The sequence below is a fragment of the Chelmon rostratus genome, chromosome 11 (genome assembly GCF_017976325.1).
Source record: "Chelmon rostratus isolate fCheRos1 chromosome 11, fCheRos1.pri, whole genome shotgun sequence".
Classification (NCBI taxonomy): domain Eukaryota; kingdom Metazoa; phylum Chordata; class Actinopteri; order Chaetodontiformes; family Chaetodontidae; genus Chelmon; species Chelmon rostratus.
This window is the reverse complement of record NC_055668.1, coordinates 7,924,578-7,936,018: the sequence shown is the minus strand read 5'-3', so window position 1 is coordinate 7,936,018 and position 11,441 is coordinate 7,924,578. Positions and strand designations below refer to the sequence as shown.

Below are 11,441 nucleotides of genomic sequence, written 5' to 3'. Positions count from 1 at the left end.
TGATTGGCCTGTTTCTATGAGCCAACTAGGTGACAGCTGAACCAGCAACACGGCACCAGTACCACACAGGGTACTACCAGTGGAGCCAGCAGGGGCCGTCCCCTTGTGCCAAGAGTGTCGTTCTCGGGTGGTCAGGACACACTGGGTTTGTCCACATTTATTACCTGCTGGTTTAACTGTGACATGACAGCATCATGAATTTTCAAAAAACATGACTGTATCAGCCGCAATCAGGGATATTAGTATTTTTTTGTAAAAACACATTGTACATAGGACACTTATTTTTATTTTTTTTAATTGTTTTTGTTGTTGCCTATTTGCACAGTTGCATTGTTCTTATTTGCACCCTCCAGTGCTGTTTGCACCGCCCCCCAGTAAATTTCTGCATTGTGAGATTAAGAAAGTCTTATCTAGTAACATTAGGTTATTAGTCTATACATGTACAATAGAAATATATACACGAATCTATAATAGCAAACTATTATGGAGATGTTATGTATATATGTATGTATGTACGTATCTGTAGCCTATATGTATATACATACACAAAGCATTTTAGTGAAACTAATTTAGATAATAAAGTAATTTTTGACAGATTGTATTGGCACAAAATAGGTTAAGTCTCTGTGAAATGACAATGCATTTTTTTTCCAAGTCCAATTCAGATAATTTTGCAATTAATATGGTTTCTCTTATTCTTAATTGTGCGTATGAGCAGTTGATGGAAACAGTGCTCAGGTTAGTCCAGGGGGTCGCAGTGTTGTTCTCCTTATCCCAGGTCGGGTACGGGCACCGGAAGCTCCTGTGTAGGGAAAGAGGGAATCACGTCAAGCGACCAGAGGTACACAGACTAATACAGGATGTTTATTGTTTTGATTTCAAAATAAAATAACTTTTTTGGTACCTAAGCAACCTCTGAATAGGTGAAACTGTTGACGGGGTTGGTGTTTGTAATGTCTGATTAAATTAGATTTGAAGGTAAAAGTAAAATCTGAATATCAACTTATTCACTTATGAAAGTCAAGACATTGTCACCTACAAATGTCCAAAATCAAGTGGGGAAAGAAAAAAAAATGCCTGAAGGATATCAAACACGTACATAATGTGAAAATATATATATATAAAAAATTTAAAGGTTAATATATGGTTTAACAGAATGCAGTTTTTATTATTTGGCTTTTTCCAGTACCGTCTTGACACAGCAAGAAAAGACAGATATTAATTAAACTAAATAACCGCCGAAATAAATAAATCTAAATAAAACTCAGAAAGTGTGTTGTCTCAAATTTAAAGTAGCGTAGAAGAAATCGCACGTTACAACCTTTATTTTGAAAGTCCACACAGGAACTCGCGCGAATTGTTTCGGCCCACTCGACGCTGGTGTTAAAAAAAATCATACAGGCGAGTGGGAGGAAGCCAACTTGGAAACACGGCGGAGCGAAACTCGGCTTGTGGAAGGCTGAACTGGCCCGGTGGTCGGCGACTCTGGACGCGGGCAGACAGCGGCTACACGGACCGGCCTGTAACGAACCAGCGCGGCACAAATCCACACCAACCGTCCGTCCCGTAAACCACCTGGAAGTTTAAACTTCGCGTCAAACTTTCCGCGGGGCTCCTCAGCCTGAGCTCGTGAAGTCGCTTGTGTCGCTGGCCTGTAGACCGAAGCGTTCGCCCCCACATGTTTCTGCCTTGTTCCTGCTAGTTCCCAAAGCAACCAGGTGAGCAGGCCGTGTGGCTTCCCCGGGGGACCTGCGCAGGTAACGGAGCTAGTTTACCTGTACGCACTCGGTGACGCACGAAGTCTTCGCCGCTCCCCTTTCGCCCCACGGCTCTCCCGCAGCCGCCGGAGAAAAGCACCGGGGAGCCGCCGAGCACCAGGACGTTCATGGATCTACCAGGAGGCAGCGAGACCCGGCGGAGGGCGGGCGGCAGAGCCCCCGCGGCGACGAACAGGAGGAAAGCAGCGGTGGACGCGATGTTCGCCGTCGGTATTATCTGCCTCCAAGGTTGGTAACAAGCTCCTGTACGTCTCACACACGCAGAACTCGCCCGCTTCTGCTTATTTCGACTCATTTAGACGCTGTAAAGCGAAAAAAGGGGTAAAGAATGAGACACTCATTGATGCGGACCCCGACATTGACCTCCATGCTTCTCTTGGAGGTTTTGCTGTCGCTCCTTGAAGTTGGTTCATCGGGCTGACTGCGGCCAGAACTTCCCACTGAGAGTGAGAGTCAAGGCTACAGCTGCTTTTCTCCTTCATTGCTGCTGAGGAGCGCTTTCTGTTTACTCAAAACTGAAAGAGTCTGAACTGCATTTTGTTTGGGGGTCAGTGGAGGAAGGGGTGTACCCCCCCCCCCCCCCCCCCCCCCCCCCTTCCCCCACTGAGCCCAGTTTGGGGGGAAGAGAAAAACAACAACTGCAATTTTTTCCAAGTAGATCCAAGCTTCTGCCTTAAAAATGGCCAGACAAGAGCAGAATGTAAATGCTGTTAAGTGGGGAAAATGCTCTCTTTAAAAGAAATGTCTGTTTGCACATGACTCCAGTTGCACAGTAATTAAATTTCTCATCTGGAGCAGGGGCACGGGAGGTTTTCCAGCTCTCAGTGCAGGCAGCCTTGCCGTGTCATTATGTATTCCCAGGAGCGTGCTCCCATCCTCACACAACACACTGGATGTGCCGTCTCTGATCATCAGCTTCATAACTCTGTTTGCATGTTTGAACCGCCTCCCCGAGCACCAGTGTGGCGTGCTTTCACGGGTTCACACGACTGCCATCCAAAAGGGAAAGAGCTGGGAGGATGGGGACGAACGTGATGCCCCCTCCCCGCGCTGACGAAGCCCACGAAGTTCATAACCTCGTCTGCGGAGTGAGAAGAAGGCCACGAAAGGAGCGTTCCCGGGTCGTGCGAGGAATGCTCTCATCCTGCCAAGGCCCGGGCTCATTAACTCACCGCTCATCATGTCAAAACTGAGTCCGCTTTATCTGATCACCACATGTAGACTGAAACGGAGGCGGCACACGGGTCGTGTTTGCCTGCGCCTTCAACACAGCCCTGATAGTCAGAGTGGCTGAAAAATTCCTTTAACTTGAAGTGTGCCCCCCCCCCCCCACCCCCCAGTCCTCCTCATGCTGCCCACTTTGAGATGAATGTGTCCTCTGTGTGCAGGCAGCAGGGGAGACGGAGGCTGCCACGGGTTTGTGTTTGTAAGATTCATGAATAGAGCCAACGCAGGTACTGTCTTTGGAAATGTCCTGTTTTTAAAAGGGCTTTCTGGACGCGTCAAAGCACGGCAGAGGCCAGAGACGGTGTTCACGACAAGCACGCCATGTTTCTGGAGGGTTGTCTGATCTGCAGCATCTGGGCACTGTTCAAATATTTACCCAGCTCTCTTTTTTATATATTTAGTTTACAGTGATCTCTCTGTTTTGCCCTCCCACTCTCTGCCTTTGTGGATGTGGGTCTGGTTTCTGTTTGTAGCTGACCAGCAGCGTGTTCCTGACGCAGCTCTCACAGTAGATGAAAGCCACTTATGGAGTTAATGTCCATAATGTTAATGCAGCATCTATCGGCCTGCCCGCCGCTTTCACCCTCCCCCCCTGTCTTCTTGTGGTGTGTTTTTCATTCCCTCTTCTGCTTCATCAAGGCAGCCTCATTCCTGAAGTGCTCGTGTGAAAAAATGACTGGGCTTCTTGCCGAGGAGCTGAGATAGATGTGTAATTTTTAAGTAACATCCTCGCACACTCGCCTCTTCTCAGGCCGTCCTCTTTGATCTCCCTCCCTCATGGCGCAGCTGGGGAAGATCTGCATTTCATGTCTCCTGGCGCATTAATAATTTGGATGCCTGTGCAAAAAAAAAAAAAAATTCTCTTCCTGGTTTGGAGGTGTGCAAACGAATTTCTTGAAGGAGATCACCAGCAAGTCCAGACTTCGTGTCTTCGTGACTTTGTGTATCTGATCTCCGTCTTCCATAACCTGCTGTAAAACAAGGTGCAGGTGCAAACCACAGTTGGCCACCATTGGCTTTGTGTAACGGGTTTGTTGTCCGGTCACCTATTGGATGATGCTTTGCCCAGAAGGATAATGGATACAGGAAGTCAGTATTGTGCAGAATCTCTCCTGTGTTTTACTAAGTGACGGCTCCACTGCTTTTCTTAGACTGTCCATGAAGCTTATCTGCAGCATTTGTGGTGTTTCAGCTCGGGGTCTGCAGAGCAGATCCCGTGTGGGCTTTTTTGTGGGATGTTTTGTCGACGTACCCACCTGCCGCTGCTCTATTTTAAAACCCATACTCTTGGCTCTTATTAACCCAACTGTGCCTGCAGGCTATTTGGCTGCACACTGGTCCCGATCCTCTGAATACTCGGATTCAGACAGGATGAAAAGTTGATTCCTAAATAAATACAGGGATGTGTTGGGTGCACAGGAACTTGTCTGTTTACAATCAGGCACATACAGCGGTTTACCATCCTGTGTTGGCCATCAATCAAAGTGAAATTGTACTGCTGGAATTTTATTTAAACCCATTTGAGCGGATTACGATACAGAGCTCAGCATGAGATTGGTATCTTTCGTGCACAGCTGTTTATGCAGTAAACCGCCGTAACCATATTCATGCATCATGTAGGTTTATCGTATTATCAGACAGCAGTTTTTCTTAACATCTCGCTCTCAGTATTTTTGGTCTAGACCATGTTGTCTTGTTTTTTTGGTTTATTTTTTCTTACCACACCAATTGATTCTGGTATTTTCTTTGTTATTTCACCACAGTGCTACAGGGGTTGGGTATGAACATCTGTGCAATCAGTTCCGACATCTAATGCAATCCACTACAACAGCCCTGCAACACGCTGCATCTTTCACACCGCTCTGTTAAGCCTCTCATGTTTAGGCACAGTAAGGCGATGATACGTGGCTTCAGTATTTTTCAAGTATGGTTTATGTAAGTTCAGCTGTTCTAACTTTTTCTTGCTCTACAATTTCTTGTCAATAATGGTTGACATATATGTTGGTGTGATTCATCTACACCAACAAGTGCACCGGGTTAGCTTCAAGAGAGATACTCACTCTGGAAAATATTCTTCTTAATATTGTGATATTGATTTTGACAATATCACCCAGCCTTGCTTCCTGGTGTCATATTGGAATCGTTTTATATTAGAAGGTGTAGTATCATTTGGTCTTCCTCTGTATGTAGAAGTACTCTGGAAGACGAGATACATATAGCTCTGTAGAGAAGCAACGAACGAGTTATATTTGAAACTCTTTAGAGATGTTTACTGTGTATGAGGCCAAATGTTTGTCATTATTAGAATTTTCCAGGTCAGTTTCAAGGATAGCTAAAGCTAGCTGAGCGTAGCAACGAAACAAAGCATTGAGCGGCTGAATAGACTGGAGCGGTAAGATCTGGTTCCCAGTGTGTTTGTGCACATCAGACGGTTTGACTGGTAGCACGAGTTGCGAGACTGGGGGAGGATTTCTCAAGGTCTTCCATGGCTCTTATTTCGGGTCATTTATCAGGGAGTGTTTATTCAGGTTTAGGTGAAGCCTTTTGAACTTGAGAGTCCTCTTTTTCCCCCAGTCAGTCTGTGCAGTTTACACTCACTCCATTACAGAGGTCTCTTCCCCCAGGGGAGGATCTTCTTGCACTCTCTCAGAGGTCACAATCATGGCTACCCAATATCTCTGGTTTGGGGTCCTTGTCGGTTCTAAATTGATGTGCCCTCGTCTCCTCGATTCTCTGTCCTCCAGACCGTGACCTCAAATTGATATAGGTCTGCCATCTTTAAAGATGTTGAAGCTGGTGAAGTGATTGTTTGCAGGAGTAAAGGAGCCTGGAGTGAAGATGCATGTCAGAACTCAAATTTCACTCCAGTATGAGTTTTGACCGAGCAAAGATGTCTCATTTGGCAGATACTGTACATGGATGTTTTCACCCACACCTCTTTTTCTTTGGTGACCAAAATTGTAGTTTTGGAGCACAATAGAAATGCAACAGAGGGAAGCAAGGTTGAATAAACTGGGATTTGAAAAGGCCCATTATTCCTCACTACGCTTATTTTTCTTATGGCTCAAATAAATTGCTTCATTTCAGCTTGATTTTATTTTTAGTTTTATGTTGGCTTTTCTAAAATGTGCTGATTGGAATCATTCTGAAGTTATGGATCAATGGTTGCCAAAGCAACATCCCATCATCCCGAGAGAGAGAGATTACTGAAGGAGAGATAGATATGATACTACCCTATACGTTGTGTATGCTAATATTTTCCAAGCTGTGACATTAAAAGTGTGTTTGTAGGGGGCGTACCTGCTGATTTGTTCAGGACGACCAAATCTCCCTAATGTTCTTTGGGCGGACTGAAAAATGACCAGTTCATAATGACCACTGCTCTCTGTGGCCCCTGTTGGCTCCACATCATCAATAAAGCCAAATAAACAACGGACAGCGCAGCCCGAGCTCCTCGCCTTAAACGATGATTACTGCACCTAATGACCCGTGCACTCGGGCTGCTGTGTGTATGTGTGTGTGCGATGGAGTGCATGTGCGTTGGCTCGTGTGTTTGTGGTTTCGCTGGCTCGCTGTTCGACCCTGTGGTTGTGGTTGGAGTCTAGCCTTGTAGACCTCTGTCTCTTTTTGCTTCTTTCCTGCCGTAGTTGGTCTGTTGCCCCTCACGGTTGCCAGTCCGGTCTGGAGGGATCTCTGTTGTTTATTGACGTGGTGCCTGCCTGCACGGCTCTGTCTCTTGTCTGGGCTGGAGTGGCGGTTAGCCTGCACCTCGGCTCACCACTGCCGCTGGCTTTGTTGTGTTGCACTCTCAAAGTGTTTTTTTCTGTTCAGTGGTGTTTCCAATTACTTGCTGCCATACTTCAGTGGGATAGTATGCTAGGCAAGCTTTGTAATTTACCGCGGCTTAAGTCCTGAACTTCACTTTCTGAGTGTTTCAAAACACAAATGATCCCAACCTAAACATTATTTTTTAAATGGATCTTCTAAAACACCTACTAATTCAAACAGCATACAGTGATGAGTTGAACTGCAAGTATTAGCCAACTAATAACTATTTTGATAATCAAATGATCATTTTTTTTAGCATAAATGCCAAACAGTTACCAGCTCCAACTTCTCAAATGAGATGGTTTGATGCTTTCCGTTCTCATGCATCACAGTAAACATCTCTGGTAGTCATGGTACATGTTGTCATTTCTCCCAGCCCTAGTCCCTGGTCAGGTCTTAGTTATTAGGAACCAGGTGATCCTGTTATAGTTTAAGATATAATCTAAGTCAGGCGTTCTTCCTTTGTGTAGTTGCAGTGATCCTTCAGTAATGTGACATTATTGTTCTCGTATGAGATGCAGTTTCTGGCATTTGCAGACCGTCTTTGACTTCAGCCCTGTCCGATCTGCTGTTGCCGGATCGCTTATTTGCTATTAGTGATAACCTGTGGTGTCATGTTCACGTTTAAAACGATGAATACAGATGTTTTTTACTGGTTTGACACTGTGCAGATATCACCCATGCCGACAGTTGTAAATCCTTGCTCTCTCCCTGCAGGGCAGGTGTGAGGCCCTGGTGAGGGGAAGCTCGCCTTCAGTGTGAAACAAAATCCCTGATTTGTTCCCACGTCGGTGCCAAAGCATTCAAATTCATCTGATCGAAACGTGCAGGAATGCCTAATTTGGCTTCAGCCTGTTTGAAGGGGAGGGGGGGGTGGCAGGAGAGGAGAAAGGCGTCTGGCATGCCATTGCATAATCCCAGCAGCCATTAACTCTTTGTGTCCCGAGGCTGAATGAACTCATCATAGCAACGGGCCACAGGCAGAGTGACACCAGGCAGCTCTCAATCAGTCCTCAGCTCCTCCCCACCACACCAGCAGATTTAAACAGGCTGAAAAGGCCGCTGGTGTTTAATGGGGATGGCCTTCAACTGTGTTTGATCTTCTAATGAATGGGGTCAGCTGCCTACAAGTGACCCTGCAGAGGGCCCAGTTGATATTTGGAGAGAATATATTTACCTTCAGGAGTTTGATGTCCTCGTATCCGTGCTGACTTACTGTATCATCCAGCTTGCTTGTTCTCTGTTGTGTTTGGCTGCGATCCTCATGATGCTGTGTTTTGTCTTTCTGCTGTGAGTTGCAGCAGAGCTCAAAGGCCACAGGGAGGGCCTGATCTGTCGCCATGGCAGCCTGTGTAGTGTTAACCTCCTGGTCCTGGTACCTGACTAAACCTGTGCAGCTGGGATTCACTCTGTGTGATGGAGCCAGCATAGTGTGTGACTTAAGGTGGTGACTTCATCTGCTCTTGGCTTCATCTGCTCGTGTGAATCCTTTCCTTTTCAGTCCACACTCATACATTTTGGATGTGAACCAAGAAGGACCATACCTCTACTACTGGCAGTCTCCCAGACTGAAGGAGCACAGTCGAATCTCTTCAGTTCTTCAGAACTCCTGCACACTGTGAATCTTGATCAGTCAGACTCAAGTGTGTCTGTGCAAGCTGAAAACATTTCGCTGAAACCACACCATCATTTATCAGGTATAGGCCTGAATAAATAGATTAATCTGTTGACTATTACTTCGATTAGTCTATTGTTAATTGCACAAAAAGAAAAGAGCTAAATTAGATTATTTCCGGCATTTCAAAAAACAAAACATATTTCTCGTCTTATTGCACAGTGCTCTTTCAAACAAGGCAAGTGCAGACAAGGCCAGTACAATAGAAAAAACGTGAAGTTAAATAAATGGACATTGGCGATGCAGCCATGCACTCAGAGCGAATAGAAATGTAAGTAATGCTGTATATATTTGATTAGATATTGCTCAAGTTTCTGTTGTGGAGAAATAAAGAATTTACTGTCGACTGTTGGACTAATGGCATGAAAACTCCACAATGTCACGCTGTACCCCAGCCTCATTTTCAGCTAATTAGTGCTAAATCTGCCAGTTTATAAAAATTGACTCCATCACAGGCTAACTTCAGTCATATTGAGTTTGGACAATATTCCTCCCTTGGTGACTGCCTACATTTTGTGTTATAGAGCCCCTACAGAGCATCACTGTCAGATTCACTCTTTAGTGGTCAGTATACTTGATGTGCTCCAGGGCTGTCAAAGAATATTCTAGATTTAATAGGCATAATCAAACAGTAAAAAATCCACATATTGAATTGTAAAGAAGCAAGGAGAAAAGGCAGCACAGCCTCAGCGCCCTCTCTCTCGCTCCTCTCCTGATACGGTGAATTAAGAGCTTATTTCAACCAAACCAAAGTTGGTGATGATTGTTGGAACAGTAAAAGACAAACCAAGATGGTTTTAGGGAGTTTGACTCTTTTATTTATGTTTCTGGTTAGTTTGATTGAAGTGTTTTTAACGATGCTAAAGTTAGTGTTTCTGTGAAAGGAGTCTGGTGGCTTTGGTGAGAGTGATCTATAGCAGCTGTTTCTGGTTAAACAAAAAGGATCTTACTCTTTAAATAAAAGGTCCATCTTTGTTGTATAATGTTGTCAGACACTTATTGTAACAATACGAGCCTGGCAACGTCAAAACCAAACCCTTTTGGCGTACATTGACGGTGCCCAAACGCCCGGAGGGATTACGCTGCAGTCTGCTTCACACCTGCTCTCGTTCAATACTGGACCAATTTCAATTTGTTTGTCTCCGTTAGTCACTTGCACACAAAAACATGGGGAAACAGGGGCCATAATCAGGCATATAGAGTTTCTGACCCGAATGTTTGGCCGGGTCATGACTTCTTTAAGGACACGTGCACCAGCACCAACGTCACTTTCACTGCTTGAAAATTTAATGTAGGTCAAGCTGATATGAACAAATAGCTCAACAGCACAGTATAGGACGTCATTCTATTTGTTTATTTTGTAATGCATAGGTACTTAGATCCCTTAACTGGCATGTTCATGTTGAAATAATTGGCTGTATTGGTTTGCCCTTTTATGGACATAATGCGCAAAGTAGATTATTTTTCTTTATTTTGGAAGGACTAATCCAACATCACTTTGGCAAACTTTGACAGTGTCCGCTGGTTTCACCGCGGCGGTGCCATCAGTAGTTGGTCTGAATTATCACATTTGCTTGTTTGGCCTTGTGGAAAAGCTTCGTTCTCAATCAGGTCATTGCCTTTGTTTACGTGAGCCTCTAACCAGCGCTCTGGCTCGGTATCACGCTTTGTGGGTTGCCGACTACCACTCCACCTTTTTTCTTGATTGTCTCTCTTTTTATTCGGCCAAAAGCTTCTTGTAAACTCTTCTGTTACAGTCTGATCGCAGCAGTTGTTCTCTGAGCTCATCACGCTCATTTTGTGCCATGCTAACATGAACTATAAACAAAGCATAAACACATCATCACAAAGCAGCAGAGGGGAGAGTGTACAAAAAGGCACCATATTAAATGGAGTAATTTGTTTTGTCTTTGACGTTTGGTCATATTTGGTCATATGCTAACTGTCGAGCTAGCGAGGTAGTTTGTACACACTGAGGCATGTCAGTGGTCCCGGCTGAAGTCCAAACACAATAGGTGTGTTATCGATTGCATTTTGGTTCATTGAGGCTGCTGTCAGTGGAGAAGTAGTTTCTTTCTTCTATGTTCCTGTTAACAGAGTGAAATGCTTATAACTGGATTTATGTTTGATCTTTCCTCTGTTATTGCCTCAGAATTGAATGTCTTTTGTTCGTTTTTCCTTGCCCGGTGATCAGGCTCTGACTGTGAAACCAGGCATTCAGTAGATTTATTTACTGGCTGCATAAGCACCTGGTGAAACCTCTGCTGACCCAAGGTCTGTTACCCAGCCATGTTTGACGATTATAGATCTCCTCTCCTGCAGCCCGTCCACCCCAGCAGCATTAGCACAGTGGCCGGCAGCGTTCTGTATTAGTAGACAGTAATTACCACAGCATAGAGGGAAGCCCATTACACTGCCAGCATCGTTATTTTCTGTGGTTTTAATTATGTTAAACAACCTCATCAGCCTCCTCAGCTTCATCCAGTTCCCTCTCTGTCGCTGCTGTACTCGCACTCTGTTTCACCTTCCTCTGCTCCTTTTCACTTTGTCCGTTCCAGTTCCCCAAACTATGCCAACTACTGACTCCCTTTAAACCCCCCCGTCCTCCTTTCTCCTGTCCTCCATCTGAACCTCCCCCTGAGTCTGCGTTAAGCCACACTTCAGTGTTTTCTTTAATCAGTTCCGACAGAGGGATGGCACAGCAGAGGCAGACTGAGTAGATTTGTTGCACGAGGAGGTTTCAGTAAAACTGCACTTCTTTGCTCAGCGTTCGGGAAGCGATTCTCCTGATGGGGAGGGAGCTGAAATGATGTACAGTTGTGTTAAATTCTGCTGCGGGGGAGCAGTTTTTGCATCCAAACAAATTATCTTTCTCTTTCAAGTCTGTGCTGACACACATTATTCATCATGTCAGGGGAAAACCTGTCTGTTGA

General features: G+C 45.0%; 1 protein-coding gene across 1 annotated transcript in view; it reads left to right on the top strand.

Annotated features, from left to right (window-relative positions):
- The first annotated feature begins 1,417 nt into the window (after nucleotides 1-1,417).
- Nucleotides 1,418-11,441, top strand: part of ptk7b (protein tyrosine kinase 7b) — a 75,098-nt gene continuing 65,074 nt past the window's right edge. The window contains exon 1 of the mRNA XM_041947327.1: nucleotides 1,418-2,006. Within this exon, the coding sequence (XP_041803261.1) occupies nucleotides 1,886-2,006 (121 nt within the window). The 5' untranslated portion in view covers nucleotides 1,418-1,885. The remainder of the gene's footprint in view (nucleotides 2,007-11,441) is intronic.